Genomic DNA, 20,000 nt, shown 5'->3' with positions numbered 1-20,000 from the left:
GCAGCCCCGCCTCTCTCTCTCTGCGCAGCCCCGCCTCTCTCTCTCTGCGCAGCCCTGCCTCTCTCTCTCTGCGCAGCCCCGCCTCTCTCTCTCTGCGCAGCCCCGCCTCTCTCTCTCTGCGCAGCCCCGCCTCTCTCTCTCTGCGCAGCCCCGCCTCTCTCTCTGCGCAGCCCCGCCTCTCTCTCTCTGCGCAGCCCCGCCTCTCTCTCTGCGCAGCCCCCGCCTCTCTCTCTCTGCGCAGTCCCGCCTCTCTCTCTCTGCGCAGCCCCGCCTCTCTCTCTCTGCGCAGCCCCGCCTCTCTCTCTGCGCAGCCCCGCCTCTCTCTCTGCGCAGCCCCGCCTCTCTCTCTCTGCGCAGCCCCGCCTCTCTCTCTCTGCGCAGCCCCGCCTCTCTCTCTCTGCGCAGCCCCGCCTCTCTCTCTCTGCGCAGCCCCCGCCTCTCTCTCTCTGCGCAGCCCCGCCTCTCTCTCTCTGCGCAGCCCCGCCTCTCTCTCTCTCTACGCAGCCCCGCCTCTCTCTCTCTGCGCAGCCCCGCCTCCCTCTCTGCGCAGCCCCGCCTCTCTCTCTCTGCGCAGCCCCGCCTCTCTCTCTCTGCGCAGTCCCGCCTCTCTCTCTCTCTGCGCAGCCCCGCCTCTCTCTCTCTGCGCAGCCCCGCCTCTCTCTCTCTCTACGCAGCCCCGCCTCTCTCTCTCTACGCAGCCCCGCCTCTCTCTCTCTGCGCAGCCCCGCCTCTCTCTCTCTGCGCAGCCCCGCCTCTCTCTCTCTGCGCAGCCCCGCCTCTCTCTCTCTGCGCAGCCCCGCCTCTCTCTCTCTCTGCGCAGCCCCGCCTCTCTCTCTCTGCGCAGCCCCGCCTCTCTCTCTGCGCAGCCCCGCCTCTCTCTCTCTGCGCAGCCCCGCCTCTCTCTCTCTGCGTAGCCCCGCCTCTCTCTCTCTGCGCAGCCCCGCCTCTCTCTCTCTCTGCGCAGCCCCGCCTCTCTCTCTGCGCAGCCCCGCCTCTCTCTCTGCGCAGCCCCGCCTCTCTCTCTCTGCGCAGCCCTGCCTCTCTCTCTCTGCGCAGCCCCGCCTCTCTCTCTCTCTCTCCTGCGCAGCCCCGCCTCTCTCTCTCTCTCTGCGCAGCCCCGCCTCTCTCTCTCTCTCTGCGCAGCCCCGCCTCTCTCTGCGCAGCCCCGCCTCTCTCTCTGCGCAGCCCCGCCTCTCTCTCTCTGCGCAGCCCCGCCTCTCTCTCTGCGCAGCCCCGCCTCTCTCTCTCTGCGCAGCCCCGCCTCTCTCTCTCTGCGCAGCCCCGCCTCTCTCTCTCTGCGCAGCCCCGCCTCTCTCTCTCTGCACAGCCCCGCCTCTCTCTCTCTGCGCAGCCCCGCCTCTCTCTCTCTGCGCAGCCCCGCCTCTCTCTCTCTGCGCAGCCCCGCCTCTCTCTCTCTGCGCAGCCCCGCCTCTCTCTCTGCGCAGCCCCGCCTCTCTCTCTGCGCAGCCCCGCCTCTCTCTCTCTGCGCAGCCCCGCCTCTCTCTCTCTGCGCAGCCCCGCCTCTCTCTCTCTGCGCAGCCCCCGCCTCTCTCTCTCTGCGCAGCCCCGCCTCTCTCTCTCTGCGCAGCCCCGCCTCTCTCTCTCTGCGCAGCCCCGCCTCTCTCTCTCTGCGCAGCCCCGCCTCTCTCTCTCTGCGCAGCCCCGCCTCTCTGCGCAGCCCCGCCTCTCTCTCTGCGCAGCCCCGCCTCTCTTTCTCTGCGCAGCCCCGCCTCTCTCTCTCTGCGCAGCCCCGCCTCTCTCTCTCTGCGCAGCCCCGCCTCTCTCTCTCTGCGCAGCCCCGCCTCTCTCTCTCTGCGCAGCCCCGCCTCTCTCTCTCTACGCAGCCCCGCCTCTCTCTCTCTGCGCAGCCCCGCCTCTCTCTCTCTGCGCAGCCCCGCCTCTCTCTCTCTGCGCAGCCCCGCCTCTCTCTCTCTGCGCAGCCCCCGCCTCTCTCTCTCTGCGCAGCCCTGCCCCTCTCTCTCTCTGCGCAGCCCCGCCTCTCTCTCTCTCTGCGCAGCCCCGCCTCTCTCTCTGCGCAGCCCCGCCTCTCTCTCTCTGCGCAGCCCCGCCTCTCTCTCTGCGCAGCCCCGCCTCTCTCTCTCTGCGCAGCCATGCCCCTCTCTCTCTGCGCAGCCCCCGCCTCTCTCTGCGCAGCCCCGCCTCTCTCTCTCTGCGCAGCCCCGCCCCTCTCTCTCTGCGCAGCCCCGCCTCTCTCTCTCTCTGCGCAGCCCCGCCTCTCTCTCTCTCTGCGCAGCCCCGCCTCTCTCTCTCTGCGCAGCCCCGCCTCTCTCTCTCTGCGCAGCCCCGCCTCTCTCTCTCTGCGCAGCCCCGCCTCTCTCTCTCTGCGCAGCCCCCGCCTCTCTCTCTCTCCGCAGCCCCGCCTCTCTCTCTCTGCGCAGCCCCGCCTCTCTCTCTCTGCGCAGCCCCGCCTCTCTCTCTCTGCGCAGCCCCGCCTCTCTCTCTCTGCGCAGCCCCGCCTCTCTCTCTCTGCGCAGCCCCGCCTCTCTCTCTCTGCGCAGCCCCTGCCTCTCTCTCTCTGCGCAGCCCCGCCTCTCTCTCTCTGCGCAACCGCGCCTCTCTCTCTCCTGCGCAGCCCCGCCTCTCTCCTTTCTGCGCAGTCCCGCCTCTCTCTCTCTCTCTGCGCAGTCCCGCCTCTCTCTCTCTCTCTGCGCAGTCCCGCCTCTCTCTCTCCCTTTCGCTCCCTCTCTCTCCCTCTCTCTCCCTCTCTGTCTGTTGTTGGATATGCGTAATAGGTCTTCATAGGTAAGACACTGACGTATAACATTCAGGCCATTATTTATTATTTTTATTTTAAGTCCTAGAACAAAAGTGTTTTATCACATAATCCAAACACGTACGTTAAGATAATGGTGAAACTCATTAATGCTATAGAACTGACAGCTCCGATTTTAAGAACTGTCTCATACCAAACCTCACATCTGTGTTTTATTTGTATTTTGCTTAATCTTTAGAAAATATTTAGCGTCCTGTTGAGTCAGCACTGGCAGCTTCTGCATAATTGTTACACACAGCGACATTAGGAGGGGAATGTTTGTTTTGTGAGTGTGAAATGTGCTCATGGTGTGTCTGTTAACTAGGTAAATGTCACTCTCCAGATACTGCGTGACATGGTTAAGATCAAAACATGTCACAATCTGAGAACAATAGTATCCGTGCCACACTGCGACGCTCTCAAGCAGTCTATGCCGCATGGTGTAAAACAAACGGTTCTATTTTCATCAGAGCTATGCCACACAGTAACAACAATATACAAAAGAAGTCTTCATATGGTTTTGTTTTCCACAATAATAATAATACTTTTTATTTCATACAGTTCTTTTCTTCCAATGGGACTCAAAGCCCTTCACAATTACAGTATAGTGCGCAGTATGCAGCATTGTACATAGGATTTCACAGACAGTCCCTGCCCTCTGTTTTTGGTACCTGAGGGGCGCAGGGAGATAAAGCGACTTTCCCAATATCGCAAGGAGTTGATACCGAGATTTGAGCCTGGCTCCCCTTATTCAAACGGTGTCATTGTTCTCAGTCGGTGTCTTTCCTCGCTGAGCCGCTCCTTCAATGTACACACAGTGCTCATGCATCAGGACAGCAGTATTACACGTGGAAATGCACTCATTCATTACACATGGACATGCACTCATTCATTACACATGGACATGCACTCATTCATTACACATGGACATGCACTCATTCATTACACATGGACATGCACTCATTCATTACACATGGACATGCACTCATTCACTACACGTGGACATGCACTCATTCATTACACATGGACATGCACTCATTCACTACACGTGGACATGCACTCATTCATTACACATGGAACTTCCTTGGAGAAATTGTTCTCCAGCACAGATGTGGACAATGACTCATAGGGTTGCCTGGTGTCCGGTAATGAACCGGACAGCCCGGTATTTGGTTACTCTGTCCGGTAAAAAATGAGAGCTAATACCGGACATGTATGTGTCCGGTATTATCTCTCTGGACTTAGTAACCAATCGCTGGATTTCCCATGAGAAGGGATGGAGCAGGGCTGCTGCTGCTAGGGGGCTGGGCAGCTTCCTCCATCCTGATCAGGACCAATCAGGATGGAGGTGGCAGGAGCCTGGGGGTGGGGCCAAAGAGCAGAGGAAAAGGATGAAGCAGAGAGAGGTGTGTGTGTGTGTGTGTGTGTGTGTGTGTTTTTTTTTTTCTCTGGCTGTCCTGTGGGGGTGATAATGACAGGGAGGGGGGGTGTTGAGAGAGGATGGGGGTGAGAGGATGAGGGGGGTGGAAGGGTTAGAAGATAAGGAGAGAGAGAATGAGGAGGGGTGCAACAATCTTGGAATGTGTTTGAGGAGCATTAAGATCAGTATTGCTCGCCATGTACAGTATGACTGCAGGTCAGTTATTTATAAACGATCTGACCATTACGTCATTTGTTCTAAATTTCACTCCAAGCATGCACCAATTTGCATCATTCTATTTCCTGAAAATATCCTAGGGAGAGCCCTCCCAAGACCCCACCCCAGATTTTTTACGAAACAGAATATAAATTGGTGCAAATTGGTGAATACTTGTAGTGAAATTTAGAAAAAATGACGTACAGTAATTGTCAGGTCCTTTTCTAAATAACATTCTTCCCCAACAGCGATTCTCGTGCACGTCACAGCTTTCACCATTGTGTCCTGTATTTTTGGACAAGCCACCTAGCAACCCTAACAATGAGTGATTTGCATTTCTTTCTTGTGACTGGTGTATACAGTATGCTGTTTCCAATACACAAGGTCATTAAGCCTCAGTCTACCCAGTACCTTGCAGCCATAGAATGGCTACAATATGTATTGACCGGGGGTACAATATTTTGGTTGGGGTTACTGGTAGTTGGGTGTTCTGGTTGCCTTGACCATCACGGTATATACTGTACACATTGCCTTTTGCTTTATTAAAGCTGCAGTTCAAGCAATATCCTGCATGTGTTTTTTTTTTTTTAATAAATCAGTTCTGTAGTAAGAAAAAATACTTTTAGCATTTTCTGTTTTTAAAAAAAACAACTTTGAAAGACCAATTTTCTTGTATTCTATTTTTAAAAGCATGTTTGTTGCTATAGCAACCATTTACATTCTCCATATTTAAAGATGTCGCCAAACTTTGCCGATCAATAGACGGAGAACGAATTGACCGGCAGCTATGCAGTTCTTTAGGTAAGTAGAGATTGCCCACATGAAACTATTGAAGTAAAAAAAAACGGGAGCTTGAACTGCAGCTTTAATCTCTTAACAGAATACGCGCTGTTCTGATGCTCCAGTTATGTGCAAGTTTAGTCCCTCTCCCCAAAATAGAAATGTGGGGAGTTACACTTCTTAGGCTGCGTCCCCGCTAGTGCTGAGCGGGCAGCGCTTGCAGCGGTTACTTATATCTTTATATGTATGGAAGCCCCCACTCACGCTGTGCGCGCGCACTCGTGCGTGGGCACACACAGTCGGCGCTTAGATAAACAAAAAAATTATACTTTCCAGCGCGCTCAACTGCCCGCAATGTGTCCCACCCCGCGCATGCGTACATGCAGGACACCCGGCGCTCATGCTTGGAGCGCTCCATGCATGAGCGCGCTCAGCGCCAGCGGAGACTCGGCCTTACGAGTGTTTTAAGGCAAGCACCAAAATCCCATGTGGGTGACAGTAGTGAGGCACTTATACTTTTTCTGACTTCACAAAATCTGCCTCTTGTCAGATTTCCTTGTCCGGTAATGGCTTTCTCTGCCTCCTACCTCACACTCTGTATACTCTGTACTGTATATACTAAGCACCTCTTTCTACCTTCAAGTCAAATCTGAAAACATCACTTCTGACAGAAGTAATCCAGTAGCCTCTTCACCGCAGCTCCTCTCCCCCACACAGGTACTTTCCAATCATGGTGGCCCGGCCTTGCCATCCTCTGTACAGCCTCCTCCTACTATCTCTGTGCGTCTCCCACCACGAAGGCTGCGCTTATAGTGCCGGCGACGTCAGGCTGCGGTCGCTGGAAAATCAAATTGGGATGACTTACAGCGATCGCGACCCAGCCGTCTCGTCGCGCTGGCTATAATTGCGCGCATTTGTTTTGACACGACGTCGCTTCGCCGGCACTATAAGCGCTGCCTTAGATTGTAGGCTTAATGGAACGGGATTCATTTAGAGTCAACCCTAGCTGTGTTTAATCTCTTTTTAGTATTGGATTGAAGTACGGGGGTCTCTAGAGCTGAACCCCATTGATTTCAGCTCTGGGGAACCCCAGATATTTACCTCCATAGTGGGTGTCAGTAGCCACTCTGGGGTTCATATTGGGGCTGATCTTCATAGCTCCCGTGCCCTGCTGGCCAATAGGAAGTTGTGATGTCATCCGGTGCGACTTCCAGTTGCCCGCATGACACGGGAGCCTTCAACTGCAGAGGGATACCGGCACCCCCTTCGGAGGTAAATATCTCCGGAACCAGGGGGTCCCGGGAGCTGAAATTAACGAGGTCCAGCTCCGGAGACCCCATGCTTCATCCTGTATTAAAACTATTTTTTTAACTGCATTTCTCTTTTAAATGATGTAAAGTTAAAGTTTTACTTAAACTTGGTGTTGCTCCCATTCAGACTCTGGCATAGGACTTGTGCAGCTTCTGGGTGGCTGGTATGCCACAGTTAGACGTCATTAAAACAGTGTTATTTCCCCGTGTCGTTTTCCCTCACCTCTCCCATTTGTCTCCACTTCAGTAAAAGTCCTATTTTGGGGTCTGGATAGGAGTAACGCAAAGAACAGCATAGCATCACATTGTTGGAAGATAAAGCAGTGCTTTGCTTCACACAGGTGACGTTTAACCCATGCTAATGAGATGCAGTTCGGATGTCATCTTTGTATATAATTAGCTTTGCGGATACCATGTTACCTCAGGGAATCTAACCCCCATTCCTGATTTAGTTAACAGACCTTTATTTATAGAGGAAGTCAAAGCGGCACTTAAAACGAAAATATATATATACATATTTTTTTTTAATATGTGCTGCCTTTGATTACCTTTATTTAATATTGAAAACTAATTACCAAAGCTACCAATCGATTTGTTCTCCCGTGTTAGATCACCAAAGATTCTGCTTCCCAGGGTTCACTAAATGGCCGCCTTTCAGTTTCAATCAATCCTTCAGTCAGTGTAACTCAGCAGCTACAATGCATCCTTATATTACTACGGTAACATTATCTATTGTTACAGTTTGCTGCTCAAACTGATGGAAACATTGGCAACAAATTCTCACAAACAGGAAAGTGTTACAAAGATCTTGCACTGCTGGAGAGGTGGGCTAAAACCTGCTATAGAAATCTAAAGGATGCTCAGTATATGAAAACTCAGTAAAAATTGCATTAAAGTTTAATTTAAAAAAATTTTTTAGTAAGTATTATCTAATACTACAGAACTGATTTATTTATAAAGAAAAAAACACGTAGGATATTGCTTGGATTGCTCCTTTTAACAGAGCTTTGTGGAACGGTTTTAGTTTAATTGATCAGCTGACGTTTCCCCAAGTTGCTGGAGTGTATATAGGTCACGTTTTCTCGATGTTACTTTACGGCGGGTATTCCACAAGTCCAGCATTGTAGACGGTTGGATGTTGATAATCTGCATAGTTGTGGGGTGCAGTCTGGGATAAACCTCTGAATTCGTACTTTCGATATTTCACTTTATCTTGCTTTTAATCTGCAGATTCAAGATTTCAACAATGAATTCTGGGCCGGCACGCAGCTGGCCTGTTGGGGTAAAGACGAAGAACCTTGGACTTATTTTCCAGATATATCCATCTACCTCAGAGATGTGAATTCCAGCAGGTCATTTCGTCTAATATTAAAGCCACAGGTTGGAACTCCATCTTTTATTTTATTTTTGGTTTTGAGCCCTTCCAGCTTGAATAACAATACTGTGTCAGGTACCCATAATACTTGATATGTCCATGGGAATTTAGCATGAATTTGCCATTTTAGTCTGTTTTGTGAAAAAATAGAGCTATGGTTTGGTTCATTGAAGTGGTGGATCTTCTTAATCAGTAGGGGTTGCTGGAAATGTAGGACCGATAACGCACAGCACAACCATTCTTTTGTGTTGGAGATGAGAAGTTGCCTTACTATATCACCATTGTTTTTAGTGAAGATCTAGGTTGTCGCTATCCTTTTGCATCTATCCTTTGGCCCTGAAGGTTATCACTGCACATAAGTCATATAACTGTAAATAAGAACAAAACCAGCCTCTATTCTACTAATATTACCTCTAGATTAGATGGACCATTTGAAGGTGGCCTTTGTTGGGTGCACTGTGTGATTTGTATCTTAAATACTGCTTTATAATTTAAATTCTACCAAGTATCCTTTGTGAATACTCTTTATATACATCAGTCTGAACTATATGTAAGAGTAATCCTGCATCCTCTGAAAAACAATATGTAAATGGTATAGCAAATCATGACTGCTTGGCACACACAGACTTACTTATCTTTTAACCATGATTCAACTTACTCTACTTGACCTCCAATAATATGCCCTGTCTCTCGGGCCTAACTTCACAAAGCAGTACTTTTAGTTCTGGCATGGCCTTAAACCGCAATTGCGTGTGCGCTAATTAACTTGACATTCACTAAGAAAATTATGTAGTGTTAATCAGTTTTTACTCCTGTAAAATGGTAAGCGGTACTTTTAATTTTCTAAATATATATTTTTTGCATATACTGTCGCTAGCTACTATTAGCGCACATACAGTACGCGCTATGAAGACATTACTTGCATTGACCATATAATGTGCGTTATTTCTGCATGTATTTACATTAGTGACTATGGAGATAATTTAGTGGAATAAGAACCCATTTCTGGTTTATATAACAGTGCTATTGTCACAGAGTGTATGCTGATTTGTGAATCTGCACCTAGTTTTTTCGCCTGAGGCTGATTGAGACACCTGTGCTGAAGCAGGGATATCCTGAAAACCTGACCTGTTGGTGGCCCTTGAGGACTGGAGTTGAGAACCCCTGCTTTAACCTTTTGCGTGCCAGAAGGGGCAGCAGGGCCAGTGTGCTATGGCCACTCCGATCACATGACCGCTTTGTCACTCCGTCGTGGGTTCCCATCACGTCAGCGCAGGACTCCCTCTCCCCTAAAAAAACGAGCATTCTTTGTTGGACGTATCTACTATGTCCCAGGCACTCTGAGGGTTAATGCGCTTCATGGTTGCAGCAGCTAGTTTGTCGGCACTTGGCAGACATGTGTACGTCTTTGTGTCTTCCAGTTGTACATGCAGTCTGTGCTGACCTTCCGCCAGAACCTGAATTGTTACCGATTTGGCATCGCGCTGTCGCCCAGTGCTCTGGTTATCGGGGCCACGGTCATGGAAGGTTTCTATGTCGTCTTTGACAGAGCAGAGAAGAGAGTCGGCTTTGCAGTCAGCAGCTGTGCAGGTAAGAACTCTGGTCGCTGGCCAGCATCATGTGGTTAGCCACAGATCCTGTTAGCAGAAGGCGTGTCCCTCCGATGTTCTGGCTCTGTTAGGAATCGGAGAAGTGTATGGCTCACGTATTACTAACGTATAGCTGATGGGTTTTCTGTTTCATCTCTTACCCAAGGCTCTGATTTTTCCCCTTTCTTATGATGATAGGGCCCATTTACTAAGTGGCGCTTTTCCGTAAGGCGCCTTCACGTGAATGGGTTGCAGTGTCTCCCAGCACTGGGAGGTGTCTTATAGAAAAGCACTGCTTAGTAAATATGAGCCATAGTCCTAGTGCAACACATGGGGCCAGTTTTAAGAGTAGTTTGTATTCATTACTAGGTTTGCAAACATACTTGCAAAGGTTTCTATTAAAGTTGCAATCTGTGTATACACACGAACATACATACACACGCACATACATACTGTACATACGCACACATACATACATACGCACACATACATACGTGCGCACACATGCACGCGCATATACGCACGCACACATACATGCATACACATTTTTGTATATCTAATTTCAATAAGTCTTTTGCTCGTTTTATGATATAGTGCTCTAAAAATAATTTATTTTTCCCCAAACTCTGGTAATGAAAGGGTTACAGGATAAATGTAAATAACTCCTATCATTGTTATGGCAGACTTTATTGAGGAAGCTGCATGTGTGGAAGACATTCCACCATTTCCTCTGAGGTTCCATCTTTAAGAGAAACATCTGTTATTTGTCCAGGGACACTGTGTCTGTTCATTTGGGTGAAAACCCCTCCAGTTAGGTTCTGGTGGCTAAAAGTGACAAGAAAACACCATACTGTACGAAGTGCAGCACAGAGATGAAGATGTGAACATTTCTAGGTTGGCGTAAACATTGCCAGTTTGTGTATAAGTAAGTTGGGGTGAGTAAAAAAAGTGGGAAAACCCCTCCACCGTACTGCGATGGTGAACACTTATGTCTCATTTACATCTCAGACAGCTCCTCAAACCTGCCATCATGACACTGCATACTGTGCTTCCACTGCCGCTAAGAATTCTGGGTAATGACATGCAAATGAGCACTGAGTGGTGTTCTGGCTATTCACGTATTTAACCCAGGCTTTGCTGTCAAAGCTGGGTAATACGGCAGGCATACGCGTAAAGAGATCCATGTGAAAGTGGATAAGAAGCATAAAGGTACGCACTCTCTGCTCATGTGCAAGTCGTGTCCCAGGAAGCCCCGTATGCTGTGTGATTATGGGGCCGAGGCAGATTTTGGGACCTGCCTGAGACATGTGAATGTGTGAATAAGCGTTCTCTATCATTGCTGAGGAAAAACTAGAGAGCCCACAAGTCCGCATGTATCCATGTCCTCAAACCTACCAACCTCACCCCACTGGGACCTGCCATATAGTGATTAAGCTGCAGATGAGGATTCTGGGTAAGTGTTTTACTGCTTTAATTTCATGCAGACCAATGATAACCAGCAGGGGGTGCTGTTGCTTTAATGGGGGACATTTTTAAGAGAGAATGAAACGTATTCCGCTCTCTGTTTTTATTTTCTCAAACTTCCTTGTAAATAAAAGGTTGTGTGTGTGTTCCCTGTATGCTACTTTGCATTTACTATTTTACTTATAAAATGTTTTACCAGGAAGTAATATATTGAGAGTTACCTCTCGCTATCAAGTATGTCCTGGGCATAGACTTACTGTATGGTGACAAATACATTGTTACATTAAGTGAGTAGGGTTATACATTATATACAAGACATTGCCTGCACAGTAACAGATAATATACATTATAGGCGTATGTAACTGTTACAGACCAGATTAAAATGTGAGACAGTTTTGGATTTAAAAGACCTTAGACTGGTGGTGGCTGTGAGAGCCTCCGGTAGACTGTTCCACTTGTGAGGTGCACGGTAAGAGAAAGAGGAGTGGCCGGATACTTTGAGCCTTGGTGATCATGAACAGTCTTTTGGAATCAGATCTCAGATATACTCCCTGTATGCTACTTTGTATATACTCCCTGTGAGAGCGCATACGCTGCCTTAGGCCTCGGTCCCGCTGCGCTCGTTGGCGCAGGCGGCCATGTCGCGAGTTCCCCACCAGCAGGGGAATACCCACCGAGCCGGTCCCGGTCCCCCCTGGCGGCACAACGCACTACACGCTGTGTCGCGTCAGCCGCTATGAGACACAAGAGAATGGTGTTTCCTAGCGTTGACGCGTCACGTGGTGTGGCTGTGAGCCAATGGGGAGGGGAGGCTTCGGGAGGAGGAGAGGCTTCAGGGAGCGGGGAGGAGTGTATGAGTGTGCCTGAGTGCGTGAGTGCGTGAGTGCCTGTCTGTGTGTCTGAGTGCTTGCGTGCCTGTCTGTGTGTGTGTGTGTGTATGAGTGTGTGTGTGTTGCTTACCTTAAAATCAGCAGCTCCAGCCCGAGTCCGTGGAGGGAGGGGGGGAGAGTAGCGGGTCCCTCCGCTCAAGCCACGCCTCCACTCCCTGTCAAGCCTCCCCCTCCCGCCCACCTCCCGCTCCCTACAGACCGCATATCGCGGTCTGTGTATGTCAGCGCCCCGCCTGTATGCAGTGCGGGCGCGCTGACTCTGGGAGCGGGGCCTTAGCCTTACAAAGCACTGTACTTTCCCAAGATAACAATTACAGGCAGATATCACGTGACTGCTGCAGGTTAAAAGAATGCTTTGTTAGAAGGCTCGGTAACCCAAAAGGGAGCTTTTTAGAATGCAGTCACACCGTAAATTACATTGTTAATCCTACATTATTGAGAATTGAATTCTAGTGGGTTTGCCAGGTCTAAAAAAAAAATTAAAAAAGTAGAAACTATTGATCTGCAGACTTTTCCTCAATGGGAAAGAGGTCAGAATATTGACATTAATAATTGCAAATAGTTAGAAGTGCAATCCCACCTAGCTGGTAACAAATCGGACGCGGCTGCTTTTTGTTTATTTGTAAATTCATGATCAGTTGCATTTCTTAGTGGCCTCTCATTGGGGAGATTTTCAGTTTAAGTACACCCTACCCTTGTTAGAGGCCTAATAAAGGTTGAGGGGAGGGGGAAACCTTGTATGTTGCCTGTGCAAACGCTTGTTAAAAACATTTGGCAAAAGAACGTTGCCAGAGGGTATTAAACCCCACCTCCGAAGTCTCCGCTCACCATGTTTACAAACACATTTAAAAATACCTATAGATTTTAGTCAAATCAACCACTCGGCTGCAAACCCTTAAACATGTCACTGCCGTTGGTGCGCTTTGGTTCCTGGGGAGGGGGGGGGGGGGGGTGACCCAAGTCCGGGCAGGCATGAATCTTGGTACAGGTCAAATCCCATCCGTAGCTCTGTATACAGGTCACCGGAGACCCGGCACAGAACCGCATAACGACTTGCAATGAATATACACATCGTAAATACTAATTAATTCAAAAGCTGTCAGATACCAAATATACCAAAGTGGATCACCCTGACGTGACATTCTGCACTTGGTCATGCATGTCCCACGTGTTTGGACTGACTTGTATGTCCGGCACATATATTTATTGAAGTGTTTTGTGCCGTTCTACATTCAGTTGTCTTTGGAAGGGAAGCTGAGCGCTCTCTTTCATTATTCCCGCCTCGGTTGTATTGTCTGTTAGGATTGTTGTTTTGTAATTTTCTCCACCACACGCTTGTTAAATATTTCGAATCAACAGTAGGAAGGCAGCGGGGCACTCGTAGACGTGAAGTAAACAAAGTGAGGTGTGTGGCGAGCACGCGTGTTATAAGTGAAACTTCTTGGTGTTTTGTCAATCTCAAAAGTGTTTCATTCCATGGAAATTATACAAATGAAAGTACAATGTCATTGATAAAATGCAACGAAATTTGACTTTGACTATTGTGTGTGTGTGTGTGTGTGTGTGTATATGTGTATTATACAACACTGGGCAACAGCTCAGGCTCCGTAAGTAACAGCGCAGCATGGTTGGCATGACACCGTCCCCCTGACACCGTGTCAGCCGGCAGTGACCAGGCCCGGGATCGCCATGCCGGAGCAGGCACTCGCAACTGTGAGGTTCGCCCCGTTCTCGTGCAACTGTGCCGCTGCTGTGCCGCATGTTCCGGCTGCAGGGCCTGCGAGGCCGCATGTTCCGGCTGCAGGTACCTCAGCCCGGCTCCCAAATCACACCCCGGGCTGGAGGCCCCGGGGAGCCGGTCAAAGGCAGCAGCACTGTGCATGCTTTGAAAATGTTTTCTACGCATGCGTGGACAACTGGTCTTATATAGCCATGCACGTCCATTGTAAGTTTTGTCTTCGCGCCTTGCTATAGAAGAACAGCTTCTGTCTACGCATGCATTGGTTGTCATTGGTACTAATGGTTGTTGTGCGCATGCGCTGGCATTGCTAATAGGATGTGTGGATGCGTGGACAACTATCATTTGGTTTGCGCATGCGCTGGCATTGTAACTGTTGTGCATGCGTGGACAGCTGTTCTTCTCTGGCAAAGTGCGTAAATTGTAGTCATATCTGCGCATGCGCTGCTTCTAGTTGCTACAACGTAAGTTGGATAGCCACAGATTAAGACTTGTGCGCATGTGCTGGGAGCGCAGCTTATTTGGCAGCACGATTCTGCACACACGCAGTCACGCACTTCTGTTAGAATTTTCGCCCGCATGAGGGGTATTTTTTCCCCTATGGAATTTTTTTTGTTGCCTCTGTCAGCATAGAAATTTCACTTCAAAAGTTTCTTTATTTAATTTTTAGTACAATTCCAAAGTACAGGGACACAGCCTCAGGCGAGGAGATTCCTGCTTGTGTAGGTAACACAACACGGATAAACAATGTTTCAGGTCCCATATGGACTTGTCACCTGATGAAAGGTCCATATGGGACCTGAAACGTTGTTGTTCCACTGGTCTTGGCTGTCACATTAAATGGAGAACTTCATTATGAACTTGTGAGTAGAGCTCGGCTTTGTATCGCTGTCGTTGAGGAGACCTGCACTTTGAAGAAATTGTGTCTCTATTGAATTTGACATATTCCTCCTACGCGTTTTGGTCCCGGCTGCGATCGAAACGCATAGGAAGAATGTCAAATTCAATAAAGAAACTTTTTGCTTCAACTATACGATTGCCCTGCTACTTTCCTACTGTTCATTCTATTTACGCAACTGGATCTACCCCAGGATCAGATCCCTGACAGCAATTGGTGATCGCTTGATACAATTGGAGTGCAAACTCTAAAAATGCCTTTTTTTTCTGTTATATATTTAGAACATGAATCACATTTTACAAATTGCAGCTGCTGTTACCTTTCCGCTGATCAACAGATAGCCGGATAATACTGATTGAAGAAAGGAGGGTTACTATCGGTTTCCTTGGAGCCAATGTGCATAGTTCTATACAATGTGGGACTCTGCAGGCTCTATTAGTATTTTACCCTTTCACTGTTATGGCGCAATGTGTTCCATATGCTTCTATCTGGGAGCATAAGATTCATTGGGGTTTAACCCTTTCTCTGCCGGAGACCCGCTGCAACAAAGTGGGGGAACTGAGTTATCTGTTTGCATTTGTTTCTCTCTTGCCCCCCAATGTGAGAGTTGAGATGTTGACAGCGTTGGGGGTCTTCAGTATTTCATTGCCTCAGTGCTGCTGAAGGATTGCTAAGTGGCTAAAGTCTATAATGATCACCTCCATGTGCTATCACCAGCCGCATTAGAACAAGTCAAGCAGTGTCACTGGCAGTATGAGTTGTTAAAATGTTAACGGGACAGCTAAAGGGCTAGTTCACCCTAGGGCAGAAGTGAACTGATGACAGTGGCGTGTTTAAGGAGGCAATCCAAAAAGCACTTAAAGTATCCTTATATTACTAAAGTAACATTATCTATTGTTACAGTTTGCAGCTGAAACTGCTGAGAATATTGGCAACACATGATCGTCAAAAGGAAAGTGTTACAAAGATCTTGCACTGCTTGGGAGGTGGGCTAAAACCTGCTAAAGAAATAAAATGATGCTCTGTATATGAAAACTCATTACAAATAGCATTGAGTTGAATTTAAAAAAAACAATGTTAACTACAGAACTGATTTATTTTAAATCAAAACACACAAGTGGGGTGTTGCATGGATTGTGCCTTTAATAGGCAAGGTTACATGCAGCTGATTTGACACTTCAAAAAAACAAAAATCCAACATATTTAAGTATTTTTAAATATATATTATTTACTTGTAATATTTCCATGGCAAACAAATGGCTGGGGGGGGGGGGGGAGGGGTTCACAATAATTATTTAATGTATTTTGGCAATCAGATTGTGTACAGTTCTCAAGCCACAGTAACTTCTTCTTTCTGCTCATTTCTTTGTCTGCAAAGTCATTTTGAAGCACAATAAGGTACAAATAAGTAAAGCGGCTATTTTAAAGGTTATTTAAATAAATTACACTACTAAGCAGTTTATCTTTGGGGGGGTCCCACTAAGTTGCACAGCTAGCTGTGCCCCCACCTTGGTCATTTTGGGGGGGCTGGTGTAGAGTATTGTAGATGGCACGAGAGAGAGTTGCACTCACGGTTCCACATGGTGAGGATGAGAGGGAGGAGCTAGGCGTTCTGTCTGGTGGCTGAGAAGGCAGTGAAGCTGAGAGACGAGTCCCCGGTTATGTGTGGATTTGGCTAGACCATGAAGGAAGAGATCTGTTAACCATTCCAGCTGACATTCACAAATGGCAAGAAAGTAGCCTTGAGGCCCTCTAGGTGACAGGCCAGCATGGCCGCAGGGGCTAGGCCCCCCCTTCCTTATTCCTCTTGTTACTTATTACCTGCACCTCTCTCCCCCCCACCACCTCTCCCCCCCCCCCCCACCTCTTCCCTCTGCCCCTCACCTCTTCTCCCTCCCCCTCACCTCTTCTCCCTCCCCCCCACCTCTTCTCCCTCTCCCCCCCACCTCTTCTCCCTCTTCCCCCTCCCCCCCACCTCTTCCCCCTCCCCCCCACCTCTTCCCCCTCCCCCCCACCTCTTCCCCGCTTCACCCTCCTTCCCCCCACCTCTTCCCCCCCTCCCCTCCCACCCCTTCCCCCCTCCCCTCCCACCTCTTCCCAACCCCATCCCCTTCCCCCCCCCTCCCCTCCCACCTCTTCCCCTCCCACCTCTTCCCCTCCCACCTCTTCCCCCTTCCACCTCTTCCCCCCTCATTCCCCTCCCACCTCTTTCCCCCTCATTCCCCTCCCACCTCTTCCCCCTCTGTGATGTGATGGAAAGGGGGTGGGGCCCAGTAGAGAGGTTATCTGGGTCCTTTCTGTTCCATTTGTTTATTTCAAACTGTGCTTTGTTCATGCACAAAAAATGTGATAATGCAGACAACTATTTAGTAACAAAAGCAGTGTGCGTTATTATTATTATTATTATTATTTATAACGTGCAAACATATTCCATATTGCAGTACAATAGGTTTAGATAAACTATAAAATACCAACCATTGGTGAGGAGAGGCCTGCCCCAAGGAGCTTACAATTAATAAGGAAGGGAGCGTGGAAACAGGGCACATGGGGATATGAAGATTGGTGTGTTAAGGACAGCGGCTTATTCATTGGGGAAGAAATTAGTGTGATTTGTGCGGAGGTAGAGCTGTGAGAGTAGTGTAACGTGTGAGGATGTGCTTCAATATACATACATATACCCCCATCTCTAGCTCCCCTCCCTCTCTTACACCCCATACCCCTCCCTCTCTTACACCCCAAACCCCTCCCACCTCTCCTTTTCTTACCCCCATACCCCTCCCTCTCTTACACCCCAAACCCCTACCTCTCCTTACACCCCACACCTCTACCTCTCTTACCCACTCACTCCCCCACTTCAGTCAATCCCACTCCCTCTCATCCCTTTCCCCCTCTCAAATCATACTCCCCCCCCACTCCCTCTCCTCCCAGTCAATACCCCCTGCCACTCAATACCCACCCCTCACCACACCCATCCAGCCACCCCTCCCCCCACACGCGCCTACTTTATTTTGGGTGGACGCCTCTAGTGCTCAATAGGATTGCAGCTTTGTGCAAATGTAACTAATTACAGTGACATATTTGTTGCCTTAAGCTAAATAAGGCGAGTATAAACATTTTTGCAGCTTGATAATGCTTGTAAACATAACATGCATTTCGTGCTTATTTAATTGCTGTTATACATCTGAATAATCTTGTCATTGACCTTAAACGTGCATAGACAGGGAGGGGGCATTAACACATTTAGATAATTGACACTTAACAGGAATGTGTAATTATGTGGTTTTAGCCTATTAAACGTATCGTGCCATTAGCATAATTTGGTCCTGTTTGGGACGGTGCCCTTTGCCTGGGGAATACCAGGTATGTGAGTGTAGGAGACACTGTACTTATTGGCATCCTCAACATTTTTCATTCTGATGACATTTTGTGCTTTGCACACCAAGTTAGCGGGGAGCGCAGCTGTACGCAGGGAATCTGCACGGGCTCCGCGGTTAACGGCTGGCAGGAAGATTACCTTTTGAAATGTAGAAATGTGCCTGGTACTTGTTTTAATGCAACTTGGTCACAGTAATAGACCAATGCACTGACTACATAACAATGAACCGTCGACACTGTGCGCTCGTTTGCATGTCATTTCCCAGAATCCCTGGCTGCAGTGGAAGCACTGCATGGCTACATGGAGTAAGCCTGAGAATGTTGGTATGGATGAATTCTGTCTGTTAGATCTGTTATAAATGTGTTTACTGGTGCAGCTCCACTTAAATTGAAAGCGAGTTAATGACGGTAATTGGTGGCGGGTTTATTCTCACCAATACAATATTTTTTTGTTTGTTTGTTTTTTACCAAAATCAAAAAAGTATAAATGTTTTATATAATTTCTAAAATCTTTTCATTACAGAAAGCGTCCTGGGTAAGCTGTTCTTGTGTATTTTTCATCACTATGATTAGCTAATCTGAAATATTCACTCCCTATACCTGTTTGACACAGTGAATGGTTCTCGAAGTAGAATTAGAGACGGTGGGTATGTAACATGCAGTTGCAAATACAAAAGGCAGACAATACGGCAACGTAAACTACTCCTACATCTCAATCCACATTGTTCTTACGAACATTTTCATGGCCTTAACCGCTGACCTTGTCACACGCTGGGATTGCTGCCACAGTCCCATTTACATCACAAACAAAAGAATTGCAGCCAGCTTGCAAATCTAAGTCACTTTATTTTTAAGAAAAGATAAATCATCCTTAAAGGGAAATCATCCTTCCGCAGGGAAGTACAAATTAGATCTGGCCAATGTCTTGTTTTCCACAGCTCGGGTACATTTATCCCCATATTTAATTTGTTATCCTAATTGTGCACAGTACAGTATATTGTCAGAATTGTGCACATCCCTCATCCTAATACACAGCTAAGTCTGGGATGGGTAAGAAGAGTGGGAGCGCACATTGCCTGTGAGAGAACCAGACATCACAAAGGAGGAGGGAACTAAAGGAAGGGAAACCACCTTATTACAGCTGCAGACCAAGCAATATCCTACATGTGATTTCTTTTAATAAATCTGTTCTGTACTATGAGAAAATACTTGTAGCATTTTTTTCTTCTTCAATTTTTAAAGACATTTTTAATGTATTCTAATGTAACAAGCATTTTTGTTTATATAGAAACCATTTACAGAGTCACACCCCCTTCCTCTTCTGAGAAAGGCTCTGGCTCTCGAGCCCTGTCCTCTCTCTAGCAGTGCACCAATTGTATCTAGTGCCTGCCTGGTCACATGATCTTCCACACAGAACTTTGCATCCTGGGTACTATTGTGCTGCCCTAACAGTGAATTAAATAAGCCCTGATTCAGCGATCAATTACAGGATCGATTGGCAACTTAGCTAATCACTGGTCAGTGTGCACATTGTATTGATGCACATATTGAATGAAATTATTATTATTATTATTATTTTAAACGACAGCTCGAACGGCAGCTTTAAATACTTGGAGTCCTAGAATGAGCTTTGATGCGTAAATTAGGTACAGTTATTGGGAGGAATTCACTTGCCTTTTGTAGGCACTGTTCCTTTTATTGCTGCACTAGCTGAGAGCCCCGGCGTTGCCCGGGATGTTTGTGGTGTGGGTGTGGCATTTGGGTGGGGAGTGGTCCACGCGGCCCATGTGCGGTGGTAGTGCTGCTGTGGCTGTACTGATGGTGATTGTATTGGTGTGCTGATTTGGGAGGGTTTGGTGCTGATGTGGGGGTGCGGATGTGGGTGTGCCGATGGGGGAGGTGCAAAGGTGGCGATGTGTGGGTGCTGATGGTGTTGATGGGGGCTGGGAATGGTGGGGAGGCGAGAATGCCAGTGTGCTGGGGGGGCATGGGATACCGGTGTGCTGATGTGGTGGTGCTGGGGTGTGTGTGTGTATACACGTGTGTGTGTATGTGTATACACGTGTGTGTGTGTATACACGTGTGTGTGTGTGTATACACGTGTGTGTGTGTATACACGTGTGTGTGTATACATGTGTGTGTGTGTGTATACACGTGTGTCGTGTATACCAC

The 20,000-nt window shown here is 48.1% G+C and overlaps 1 protein-coding gene across 1 annotated transcript in view; it reads left to right on the top strand.

Annotated features, from left to right (window-relative positions):
* The window catches only part of BACE2 (beta-secretase 2), a 101,137-nt gene that overhangs the window by 71,575 nt on the left and 9,562 nt on the right, over positions 1–20,000 (top strand). Inside the window, 2 exon segments of the mRNA XM_075593708.1 lie at positions 7,730–7,879; positions 9,296–9,464. Of these exon segments, the coding sequence (XP_075449823.1) occupies positions 7,730–7,879; positions 9,296–9,464 (319 nt within the window).

This window comes from Ascaphus truei, chromosome 3 (genome assembly GCF_040206685.1).
Source record: "Ascaphus truei isolate aAscTru1 chromosome 3, aAscTru1.hap1, whole genome shotgun sequence".
NCBI classification, from domain to species: domain Eukaryota; kingdom Metazoa; phylum Chordata; class Amphibia; order Anura; family Ascaphidae; genus Ascaphus; species Ascaphus truei.
This window is presented reverse-complemented; position numbering and strand designations above follow the sequence as displayed.